Source organism: Cygnus atratus, chromosome 1 (genome assembly GCF_013377495.2).
Source record: "Cygnus atratus isolate AKBS03 ecotype Queensland, Australia chromosome 1, CAtr_DNAZoo_HiC_assembly, whole genome shotgun sequence".
Taxonomy (NCBI): domain Eukaryota; kingdom Metazoa; phylum Chordata; class Aves; order Anseriformes; family Anatidae; genus Cygnus; species Cygnus atratus.
The window spans coordinates 185,523,138-185,536,293 of NC_066362.1; the positions used below are offsets into that span (position 1 = coordinate 185,523,138).

At 35.9% G+C, this 13,156-nt stretch overlaps 1 protein-coding gene across 10 annotated transcripts in view; it reads left to right on the plus strand.

Moving 5' to 3' along the window:
* N4BP2L2 (NEDD4 binding protein 2 like 2) overlaps nucleotides 1-13,156 on the plus strand; it is a 49,253-nt gene that overhangs the window by 14,153 nt on the left and 21,944 nt on the right. For 4 of the 10 annotated variants that reach the window (XM_035542407.2, XM_050710262.1, XM_050710255.1 and 1 more), the window contains 2 exons: nucleotides 3,309-3,397; nucleotides 3,768-3,844. In XM_035542407.2, the coding sequence (XP_035398300.1) occupies nucleotides 3,309-3,397; nucleotides 3,768-3,844 (166 nt within the window). Of the gene's footprint in view, nucleotides 1-3,308; nucleotides 3,398-3,767; nucleotides 3,845-8,101; nucleotides 9,295-13,156 lie in introns of those variants that run through there. The other 6 variants (XR_007708174.1, XM_035542405.2, XM_050710250.1 and 3 more) reach the window with 2 other exon arrangements.

Sequence of the window (13,156 nt, forward strand, 5' to 3'; positions counted from 1 at the left end):
ATGTCAGTTATGTCAGCGGCATAGGTTATCTATATGTTTGCTAACATTCATAAGATGAAATACTTACCTAGAGCTGTATAGCTCTCATGTCAGAACCATGGAGAAGGCAAGAATTTCCTTTTTTCACTAATAAGAAAATTATTCATTTAAAATCATCCTCCTTCTCTTTTTGGGGTGGGGAGGAGTGAATCTATAATACAGTATCTGTGAGAAAAAATTAGTTAAAAGTGAGACCCATTAGGAAAAACATATTTTATATGAACAGAATTTAAAACCTTTATTTTTTTTTTACAAGACAGTGAATAACATGTCCTTGATACTAAAGCACATATGCGTTTAATTTGAAGCTTGTAGGGTCCGCTATACAAATATTAGGAAATGTTAGAATTAATTTGCCATTGTGAATTTAAATGTGAAATCAGTCTCACTCTTACAGGGTTTTAGGCCCTTAAAGTTCACTTTTCTGTATTTGTTAAGTGTCTCTTACTGTAGTTCATCCTTTCACTCTTTTACTGGTAACCTATGGCTACCTTTAACATGTTTGTAATGTTCTTGACGGGTCCAGTTAGGTTTTAACTGCTTTTTGTTTTTTTGATGGTGACTAATTAATTACCTTTTTTTTTTTTCCCTTTTAAACAAAACTTTACCTAAGGAGTTACATCAGTATACTGTGCGCTCTAGCACTAAGATCCAGAGTTAAAACAAGAGAGGAGAATAATCTAAGGTAGTTGTAGCTGTAATTCAATCTTTCTTCGAAAGGTTTTGTAAATTTTGGCCCCATTATCTTCATTACCAAATTGGCTATTCTCTTGCTGCCTCTGTGAATTTTTTCTGAATTGCCTCTTTCAGGATTTTTCCCTTGCTTATGACAGCCTGTCAGTTTTCTTTTCTAGATTCATGTCTGAGTGTAGTGGGTTTACGTGGCAAGGTTTTGGTAGCAGGGGGCCATAGGGGTGGCTTCTGTGAGAAGAATCCAGAAGCCGCCCCATGTTAGGTAAGGGCCCCACCGCTGGCCAGAGCCAGGCCAATAAGCGATGTTGTTTGCGCCTCTGTGAGAGCATATTTAAGACGGAAAAAAAAACTGCTGGGGAACAGCGGCTGGGAGAGAGAGAGGAGTGAGAAACAGCCTTGCCAGGAGCCAAGGTCAGTGAAGAAGGAGGGGGAGAGGTGCTCCCCGCGCCGGAGCAGAAGTCCCCTTTGGCCTGTGGAGAGGCCCCTGGTGGAGCAGGCTGTCCCCCTGCAGCCCATGGGTCCCACATGGAGCAGATCCCCACGCTGCAGCTCGTGGAGGAGCCCCCGGTGGAGCAGGTGGATGTGGCCTGGAGGAGGCTGCGGCCCATGGAGAGCCCCCGCAGGAGCAGGCCCCGGGCCGGAGCTGCAGCCCGTGGAGAGGAGCCCACGCAGGAGCAGGGGGTCTGGGGGGCGCTGCCGCCCGTGGGGGACCCGTGCTGGAGCAGTTTGCTCCTGGGGGATGGACCCCGTGGTACGGAGCCATGTGGGAGCAGCTCTTGAAGAGCTGCAGCCTGTGGGCAGCCCCCGCAGGCTCAGTTCGGGAAGGACGGCATCCCGTGGGAGGGACCCCACGGGGAGCAGGGGCAGAGAGGGACCGTGAAGGAGCGGTGGTGATGAAGTGCTATAGACTGACCGCAGCCCCCGTTCCCCGTTCCCCTGCGCCGCTAGGGGGGAGGAGGTGGAAGAGGGCGGATGGGGGGAAGGCGTTTTTGGTTTCTTTCCTTTGTTTCTCACTTCTCCAGCTTGTTAGTAATAGGCAGTAAATCTTACTATCTCCCTACTCTGGGTCTCTCTTGCCTGTCACGTTTATTGTTGAGCTATCTCCCTGTCCTTATCTCAACCCTTAAGCTCTTTGTGTTATTTTCTCCCCCTTCCTCTTTGAGGAGGGTCGTGAGAGAGCGGCTGTGGTGGAACTCGGCTGCCCACCGGAGTAAAACCACCACACTGAGAAAGATCATTTGTGCAACGTTAATGAAACCAGAGCAATATATTCTTCAGTTTTTATGGCTTTCTCCACTGATTGTTAGTGCTCTGTTGTAACATTTTATATTTGCTTTTTCTCTCCCTACCATCTACATAGTTACTTCCCAGACTCTTTTTATGTAGTTTCTTCCTATTGTGTGGATTGATTCCATCAAGAAAAATCTACAATAACTTTTTTCTCAACAATAATTCTACAGTAACTTAGGGTTGTTTTTTAGTTTGTTCGTTAGTTTTGTTTCCTTCGGATCTCCTCTTTATTCAGTGTACAAACTGAACACTATTTGCTGAATGGGCATGTATTTAACAGATGGCTTGTTTTTTTTTTTATAATCCTCAGTACTTGTTACTAACTTTTCATTTAATATATACTATTTTAACTCTGTTTACTGAAACATTCTTAATTCTCCTGGAAACTTTTTTTTGTATGACAGTAATCTCAGTATTTTAAGCTTTTAAGGTATTTCATTCATTTCATCTAGTTCATCATCTTAACTTCCTTGTGAGCACTAGTGGTTTTAAATTCATTTTTTTTTTATTGGCAAGCAGAGACAGTTGCTAAAAATATTTTCCTATTTTGGATGCCAGACTTAGCAATTTAGACATTCTCTTCAGGATGTGTAGTAGTAATAGAACTTCATATATTCAGAATAAATTTTCACTGTCTTCATATTCATATGAGTTCATATCACTTCTCTAAATGATATTTGTAACTTTTTAAGTTGGACAGCCAAAAAATGAAGCTCATGTAAAGTAGTGGCCACTTGGTATGTTCAAGAACATTCACCAAAAGGTGATCCTTCTTCATTTGCAGGCATGCTGATTTAGCAGGATGTATGATGTCTTTGTATGAAGGCTACATATTTCTTAGCATTTTGTTGGGGAAGAACTGCAATACCTAACCACAGTTCCCAGTTATGAATGCACCATGTGCTGCTGGTAAAGCTGGAACTTGAATATGGTTTTGTGCTGGTGATCTCTGTATTAATAATGCTCAGCAGGCCACATACTTTGAGCAACTGTGTTGAGTGGCTTTGACTTTACACTTCTTGTTTATCCCTTTGTATCAATTCACCACCACCTTGTTTCTATGTTCCTGGTTTCATTTTTCTTACCTTTTTGCTCCTACTACTTTCCATTTCCATCTCTACCTCTCAGTACTTTGAATCTTTTTCTTAGAACAGTGTGTTTCAGTCAGACTATTGCAAAACAATTCTTGCATTCACCTTTTTATTTGAGTTATATAATTGTTTATTTACATGAACTAATTTGAATTACATAACTGCTTATTTACGTGCACTGTTTTTTCATTGCAGCAAAGCAAGCAATGGAGCAGGGAAGATCTCCGGTTATAATAGACAACACAAATACTCAAGCCTGGGAGATGAAACCGTATGTGGAAGTGGTAGGTTTTGTTGTGAAATCATACCATCTGTTACAACCTCGCACGTTTACCTTCACATGTGATAAGCTGGTCTGCTTTGTGCGAGACCATTTTCCTTACTCAAGTTTCTGAAGAGAGACAGCTTATTGATACAATCAGTAACTGGTGTGGCAATAGTCCAGAACAATTTTAGGACAGACTTGATCTAATCTGCTTAGTGTGGAGTGAAAGCTAAGACAGGTTTGGGGGCAAGTGAAATTCAGTGTGCTACTATTGTAGAGTTAACTACATCCTTTTATTACACTGGTCTACAAACCTGTTATAGTCATTACTATTCATATTTTATATAATTATTATACTCATATGAAACATTTTTCTTTGCTTGCTGCAGGCTCTAGAAAAGGGATACAGAGTGGAGTTCCATGAGCCAGATACTTGGTGGAAGTTTGATCCTGAAGAATTAGAAAAGTAAGGTTTATATTACAGAAATCATTGTACTTGTATGTATATGAGACACAGGCAAACAGATTTGCCCATTTATATATATATTTAAGGGGTTTATATTTTATCCAGTATCTTATTTTTTTCAAATGTGTAACTACTAGTATAAAATATATTTTATTTAAGTATGCATTTTGAGTTGTACCTTCAAATAGAAGTGTTATGGATATCAAAAGAGGTCCTGTCTTGTTGGCCCAAAGTAGTCAATATTAAAACTTGGTTGCATGCGAGTAGAAAAAGTGATTGAGCATTGTTGTGCTTCTGTTGTATGGAATGATTTAAGTTATCCTGAGAAATTTTTTGTTAAAAAACACTGAAGACAAGAAATAGAAGACAAAGGGAAATTATGCATTCAATTAAGAGTGCATAAGTGCCTTGTTATGTCTACTTTTTTGGATGCCTTAGTGCCAGGGAATAGTAGTCCGTTCCTAATCAGTGAAGGTTAAAAAGAAAGTTTGTGTTTTAGGTGGTTCTATTGCAGGATTTTGTGAAATTGTTCCCAGTCTTGAGAGGGTCTGTTGTAGAGTACTGTTGGACGTCGGTTATTGGTCGTGTGCGTTGTGAGAGCATCTGGAAAGCTGTTTATTATTCCTGGTTAATTTTTCATTTGGCTCAGGTATATATATCTGCTTCTAGGAATCTGTGAGGTACCAACCCCACTTAGGGAAATTTGTGTTTGAAATGCAGTGTAATGCTTTCACGGTTGATCCCAAGGAGTTCTCTTGCTGATTGTAATTTTACGTGCTTCCAACTGACTTGGCTTTTGTCATTGTTTCAGCTTTGTAAAATAGCCCCTACAATCCACCAACTATGTTTGTGTAATACATATATTACTTACTTAGGCTTTATTCTGCATTCTCTATAAATCTTTTAAAGTTGTCATCCTTTTCTCCTAAGCTGCCACTAATTTATTCTTAGAGATGGAGTTCTCTCTCTGTTGGATGAATTTTGTTGAGTTTTTCTAGTTATGGTGTGGAACTGCTACGTTAGGCAGGAAGCTGTCTTGGGAATCAGACATTTCTAAGATGTTCACTGTGAGATTTCCTTTGCTTGAGAAAGACTCAAATTTTCCAGAAAATGCATGTTTTCACATGATCTGAATCTTGTTTTTAACTTTCATCCGGTACTATAATATGGTGACATTCTAGCAGTCTGGTGCGTTTCTCGATACCATTTTTATAGAGTTGCGTCTGCCATAGCGCTTAGTGTTTAGAAATCTATGAAAAGCCTTATTGAAAGGAAAAGAGACGAGGTCAACACTGGCGGAATGGTGAATTCGTGATGTCAAGAACATGACAGATGTTTTGGTGTGGAATAGCTTTCAGAGTCTTTCTTTTTTTCTTGCAGCATGCCAATGAGGTACAAATTGCCTTTAGACTCGCTCATGGGTGATTTTGCTTTTAGTTTAGTTTTGTGCACGTAACTTGTGAAAACATCTTGATTTCACATGTATGTCTTGCAGTAGTGCTTGAGACATCTTGCATAGCATTTAGACCTTTCGTATAAAGGGTTTTATACTTTCAGATGCGATTTTTAGGATATCTTGGAAACTGCGGGTCAGAACAAATAAGTGGCAAAATGATTGGTAGAAGAGAAATGTTTTTGACGTGTTTAATGAGTGTTGGATGAAATGGTACCCTGGTTTGTGCTTGTATGCTTTCTGAGTGGCTGGTCAGTTAGGAAACAGAACATTAAAATAAGTGCATTTGATTCAGACTTTTGGGAAATAATTGTCCTGTGTAATCAGTATTTTGGGACAGGTGGTGTTTTCTTAATTAAAAGTTACGTGCTGTCTGTATATACACAGAAGTGATACACAACATGTTTAGTGTACCTCATTTTCCTTCAGTATGCTCGTCAAACTGCAGTTTGGCATTGACCGCATCGAACTCATGCTGATTGTTTAAAGTAGTAATGCCTATGTAGGATTATTTTGCCAATATATTGTTGTGCTCTACATGGCAAGATTCTTTGAGTATAGAAACATTTAACAGTGACAGAACTTTACTATTATCAATAGATTGTTTGTTTGTTGCTCCAAGCAAAAAAACCCAAAAGCTTTCAAAGCGTAACTACCTGTTAGGAGGTTTAGCTGGTATATCTTATTATTTAAGGGTGAGATGGCTTTACGTTCTTTCAGTATAGCCAAGCTGCCAAAAGATGAATGAAGACATGCCCAAAGAGGACGTTTGCTTTGGGATGTGCTTTAGTGGTAGACTTGGCAGTGCTAGGTGAGTGGCTGGACTGGATGGTCTTAGAGGTCTTCTACAAATCTGAATGAGTCTGTGAATCTATGACATCCTAGCATTAAATGACCCTATACAGCAGATTCATTCAATTTTTTTAAAGTATTTTCTGTGCTTGATGGGATTCTGCTGCTGGTGATTGTATTGTCCTGCCTTTTTCTTTAAGAAAAACTACTTGTTCATTCAAGTCCATTCAATTTTGGGTGAATGTGCACTTTATGCCATTTGCACTTGAGTTGTTTTCTTTTCCTAGCTGTACTGAGACAGGGAGAATCTTATATAACTTTGTACTTGCACTGGGTGGCACAAAAGGATTTAGACTTCCTCTTTTCCATTTCTTTATCATGTAAGTCAAGTGCTTTACAGAATTCCTGTATTTCTAGGGGTTGGCTTTTTCCTGTGCTATTAGCCTTGTTCATATTTGTGAATAAAATCAAAACTGTTAAGACTTGTTAGCTGATGAGTTTAACATGCTGCTGATCCTGGACATCTTTAGCAGGACGTGAAAATTAATAGCTGTTAAGTGGTGAGCCTCTTGTGGTGGTCACTGTAGCTTCTGGTGTTGTCTCATCTGGAAAAAAATATCTGTGAGGGAAATACTCTGCTTGATTCTGAGTACCTCTGAGATGCCCAATCTAAAAATCTTCTAAATCTTCTTCCAATCTAAATATGAAACTAGTGTGCTACCTACAGTATGCTTTGAGCTTTTGTGAACTTGATAGGTACTCCTTTGTTGCAATAATATGCACAAACTCCTAGATTTTTTTTAATATTTCTCTATAGACTACCTTTTTTCCAGCATATCCTATTTGTCCCCCTTGTTGATTTCTCCCTTACAGAATTTAGAAAATTAAGGGGACTCATGCCCCCTGTCCCTCTCAGAAAGCACAAAGATACCCGAGTGGTATGACTTGGAAATTATTCACCTTTGACAAGGTTTCTTGGTGATAAGAATATAGTGGGTTATGGTAAATTCTTGTCTACATTATAAAAAGATTCCATTTACATTCTGTGTCTATTCTTTTAGATTCAGTTCTGTTACGGTGCTGGTAATTCACTGACATTTAGTTTGTGCTTGAGCCTTGTGGTTTTCTTTTTAGCAGGGACTGAAATTCTGCTAATGTGAATTTTAAGGTGCTATTCCATAGATACTGAGGAGATAGATGCATTGCAATGTAGTATCTCAGGTTCTTAATGGGCCAAGTGCTCACTGAAAGCAGCAGCTGTTCATTGAATGCTGCAATGACAAGTTTTTTGGCTGCTCTTCCCTTCCCTTCTCTGTCTTTTTTGAGTATATTTCTAATTTTTTCTCAAGAATTGGTAAAAACTACTAGATAAAGTATCATGAGCATGCAGTGCTAGTTCAAAACTAAAATTTTTCCTCATTTTATATAGAGATTTATTGATGAGAAATACTGTCATCAAGTCTTGATACCATGTAGTTCCATTTCTTTTTGTTTCTTTGAACATTGCTTTCATAAGTAATAGTCTATAACACATTATTCCCTCTACCTGTTAGCTAGTATACAATGCAAAATTCGATGAATAAACAAAATAAAGTCTTTCTAGGATTATTTATGTATGTTTTCCTGGTGAATAACATCACATTTCTATATGAAGAAGAAAGGCTGTAATTGTTTTCTGTTATTTAATATATTCAGTGTTGAATTGTTAAAAACAAACAAACAAACAAAAAAACCTTAACACACATTGCATATTAGGAGAATGAGAATACAGTGTAATGAAATTGAAATTTCAAATGTCACAGCATTTTAGTTTAAAAATGTATGCAATCTCTTGACTTAGTTGAATGTATGTTTTTTCAGTTATCTAAAGCTTACTGCTAAGTAATGCAGGAAAATACAACTGTTTTTTATAGATATGAAAAGCAAGAAGAAAAAATGTGAAATTAGTTTTTTTCTTAAAGACTGTAAACATAAACATACCAGACAATTTATTCAAGTTTTTATTTTTGTAGGAGGAATAAACATGGGGTCACTCGTGAGAAGATTGCTCAGATGTTGGAACGATACGAGTATCAAATATCCATACCTATTGTCATGAATTCAGTTGCACCTCCTCACAAACACACACAAAGGCCACCTCTGCAGCGAAGACATAGGTGGGGAGGCAATACAGACTCATGGAATTCTTTCACTATTTCCAGTAGCCGATAACACAGTTGCAGTCAGTTATAAAAATCTGTTACTTGCCCTTCTAAAACACATCATCACCTCCAATAAAGTAGTGGATTTTCTGTTTTAAATAGGCCTGTTTCAAGACCGTTCCCTTCTGGAGGTTGTTCCTTTAACGGACTTGCATGTAAATAAAATTGTACATTAAATGTTTTAAAAATATATATATTTATTACAGTTGTAATAACTTTGATTTCAGTAAAATATTTGATATAGTATGAGGTATAGCAGTCTTCCTTCCTAAACTTAAGACATGATGTTTTCATATAACAAGTAACTGTTGAACAGTTTTTTTAAAGAGGTCCTATTAGATACCTTTTAAAACAGAATTAACGCCCAGAAGAAGAGCTTATTTATGTAGTAATTGATTTTAATGATTCTAATTTAGACTCTTTATCTTTTATGAGGTCTTTTTGAAAACACTTATGTCTTGGATTGTCCTTCCGTTTTAATTGGTATATATTGACAATTGGCAAACTATTGGCATGTATTTTCTGGCTTTTTGTCTCAGAAGCTCATCTCAGCTGAAGCAGCGTTCTGTTAATACAGTGTTCACCAGCCTTAAACTCTGTAACCTCAATTCTTTAATTTATTTATTCATTCTCAGTGGTAGCAGCATGTAGAGTATGACTGTGTTTGTGCACCACCAACTCTTTTTGTACGTAAAAAACTAAATGTTCTCACTACAAATGCCAGTTTCGTTGCTTTTTCTAAGGCAATTTCTTTCATCTAGGATAAAAATTAAGTACTTGGAAGTATCAATTCAATACAAATACTGGAGATAGTTCTGTAAAACCATGTTGCATTCTTAATTTTGGCACAGGCAATGTGATCTGTTATTCAGCGCATAACAACGAATGAGACAGCATGGAGATTGACTAATTTTTATCCTTTTTCACTTAAAACCTGATGAATTCATAAGTTTTGACTTCGCTTGCTTTCTAACTGCTTGCTGTATTAATAAAATACGTTTGTCTTCGATGTTGTTTTAGTAGTTCAATGCAAGTTTTTGTTTTCAAGCTTTTGTGATTTTTATTCAGATGAGCATTGCTAGTAACCTGTTAGCTGAAATAACCTATCTTCAGGTCTAACTGTGTTTGACTTCCTTAAACACTAAATGAGTAAGTCTTGAATAGGAAGGCTTGTTGAGAATGTGAGAACATAACTAAAATTATTATTATTATTATTACTATTATAATGGTGCAATAGTCATCAGAATTTTGAAAATTCTGAAGCCAGCATGATTTTTTGTTTTAACTTATTGGGAGTTTCTATGGTGGGCCCTAAAAGTTGCTTCATCTTTTAAGTCTTGAGTAACATAAAAATCTGGGTATATAATGAATTATCTTTCTGTGGTTTTATACAACTGCTGTGTGTCTACATTTGTACAATTTAATGTATATCTAGAATAACATTTTCATAAAAGATTTTGTTAACTGTAAGAGTTGAAGTATGCAGTTTCACATTTCAGTAATGTTTTAATTATTTGAAAAATAATCTATTTCAAATAGTGCACAGTTTCTTAATATATTGAACTACTGTTTATGTATTAAAAAGAAGCAGCTTTCCAATTATATTAATGATCTTACCTTGTTGTATATTATTCATACTAATTGTGTTTACTGTATTTTAGTTTTCATAGTCATCTTTTTCCATGTCTCAAGAGAATCATGGAAATCATTGTCAATGGTCAGTAATACTTCAATTATCCTGAAGTTTTTATATTTAAATATAAATTACATTTCAACAGAGAGGAAGATAAAAAGGTTTTAGAGAGACTCATTTTATTTACTCACATGATCATAATTATTATGACTTTAAGTCATAATAAAGTGATAAAAATTTATTAATTATATATTATATTCAGGCAGTGTGCTAAGATATGACAAAAAAGGTGATTATTGAAATTTGGCGTTATATCTTTTGGTACCCTCTGTCTTCTGTTTTTTGAAAGATTTTTTTAGAAATATTCTTATTTGATATTTGTTTTCTTTAACTGAATTTTAGTATTTAAGTAGATAGGAATTAAGGCTGTTTTAAAAGGATGCAGCATATTTGTGTTATATATATGTTTTTAATAAATTGATGGATGGTGAGTATTTTTGATATGCGAAGCACGTTGATCAGTATAGGCTTGCTATCTGCCAAGGGATATGTAACAAGAACAGAATGCTTTGCAACTTGTCAGAGTATCAAACACGTACTGTAAACTGCTTAATCTATAAAGCTGTATTCCAAGGTAAGTCCATGGTAGGTGAAATCGCCATTACTGTGTAACACATGATCTTTGTTTTGTTATATATATTTCGTGAGGGTTTCACATCTGTGGCTTAAGCTACTAACTAGAAATATGCGTGTTTCTGAAAGAGAAGTTGATTTCTTTTCATCTATGATGGCATATTACACTACAATATTTATATGTTTATAAAAAACAATAAAGAGAGGATGTGAAATACATGTTACAGGCAATGAATTTCAAAAATGACTTATTAAAATTTAAAAATTTCAAAATGACTTATTTTGTCAAAAAGTACATGCAAGAAATGTAATAACTCCTATTTCAATTGGACCTGGGCTCTAGATATTTTTTCTGTCTGGCATAGCATTTATGCAATACACCTATTAATTTGTCACACATACTAACAGTATACCTAGAATTAAGGTTTTCTGTTGTTTTTGATTTTTAGTAAATTGCTACTTCATAGTGTATGATGAAATAATAGTGTTACAAATGCAAATTCTAAGTATCTGTTGCATACTTCAAGCTAGTGAGATTTGGTAAGTAAATTTAAGCAGAAGAGTTAAGATACTTAGCTGTAGTTTTACCATCCTGCTCTTCTAAGCGTGAAATTTAAATCAGAGTTAGTCTGCAGAACATACATAATTTGATAGCAGTTAGCAACACGTAATTGTATATAGCTATAAAGGAAAAAGAAAGAGCTCTAGTTTTATTGCTTAATCTAACTGCTGTGTTTCTTGTTTCATTAGTTTATTTCCTGAAGTATTAAAAGCTTTGACAGATGATTTAGTGATTGTCTTTTCTTACATCTAAATAATAATAATAAAACACTAGATGTTCTAATGTAACAACATCTAAAAAAAAAGTATTAAATGGTGTCCTATTAGGAATTCTGTCTTCTGTTCTGGTGTCCATGTCCTTTTTAGATTCAGTCTAATCTATTTTACTATGCAGGGTATTTTTTAAGCTTTTTTTCTTTAAAGAAGAAAGCCAAGATTTTTTCTTTTTTCTTTTTCTCTTGAAATGTTCTACAGAGATGGTAGATTTATTTCTTTCTCTGTTAATAGATAACTGAAGATCATGCTTGTCTAACTGGGATGAGACCCATAACATTTGATAACATTTGTATATGATTATTTTCTGTCTTTCATGGTGTAATTTAGGATGTCAGGCTTTTTTTTTTTTTTGACCGGTATGATTCATTTTCAGTGACTTAGGAAAAAAAAAGTGTTTTTGTAATTTCACATTCCTGTGTATGATAGCTGTAGTTTTGAACTTCTGCTTCATCCTAGCAAGCACATTTCCTGGAAGGAATTCTTTCCCTCTCTGCTGTACATCATGGGGGTGAGACAACAGGGTGTATGTTGAGAATTGAGGGGTTTCCATACAAAAGAAAACAGGCCTGTATTACACCTCCCAGTAAGTAGCAATAAGACAACATTGTGTTGAAATGCAGTTCATACAATTGAAATCAAATACTGAATTTAAGAGTGTTTGGCTGTTTCATGTAAGTCAAATGTGTGGAAATGTTTCACCTCACTGTTTCTACAGTGACATTTTTTCAATATTTTTTCCTTTTTTCAATATTTTATCTTTTCATCCTTTTGAAATAAAAGCAAGAGCAGTATGGTTTTGCTGAAATGTTATTTGTTAGATTAAAACTCTCTAGTGTTTGAAAAGTATTGCATCTGGAATGGGTCTTTGCAGTTTCCTTTTAGCTGATAATGCTGTTTCCACATCGAGAGCTACTTCCTCAGGTAGGCTGTCCTTGACCATTTACCGTGTACTTTACTGGTATATCGTGCTGCTGTAACATCATGTTCTGCCAAGTCAGCATATATTGTGTCTGTGAAGTAACTTTTTCTCAGTCGTACTTGCAGCCTTTTTATGGTTTTAAATATTTTTGCATTTTTAAGTTGTCACTTAAATTCAGCATCAACTTTTCTCATGGGGTCCCTCAAACTGGTAAAGAGTAGCTGCTTTATAATCATGTGGTCGTCCTGTTTGTCCTTTTCATATATTGGCCTGATGCTAACTTTGTGAGTATTGTAGGATTTCTGAAAACATACTAGACAAACATTTTCTGAGCACAATTTTTGGAACGTGTTATCTAACTACTGATTAAAACCAAACAAACATACATTAATTCTTCAGTAGATTTTGTTTAATCTCTCAAATTACTAACAGACTAAAAAGTTCTGCATTAGCTGACAGGTTAAATAACTTGGCATAATATTTCTAAGGGGTTTATTGTATCATTAGAAATTAGTTATGGGGCTATAATCCTGTTTGGCTGTCCTTTCATTCATGATACTTATGATCATTTTTATTCCTTTACCATCAGTTTTGGTAACCTATGGTTACCACAGATAACTGTTAACCTCTATAACAACTTCCTGAACAGCTTTCTCACACCTTGTTCTTAACACGAGGAGTTTCTTATGGCTCATGGGCCTGATTTGGAGTGCATTGGGCCATATTACTTTTCCCTTGTTTTGCATTTTTCCTTATAGCTTCACTCTGTAAGGTGAACACATTGCTCTCCAGGACTCATGAAAACAAAAGCAGAGTTATTGGATCTTTACCTGGAGCAAGACAG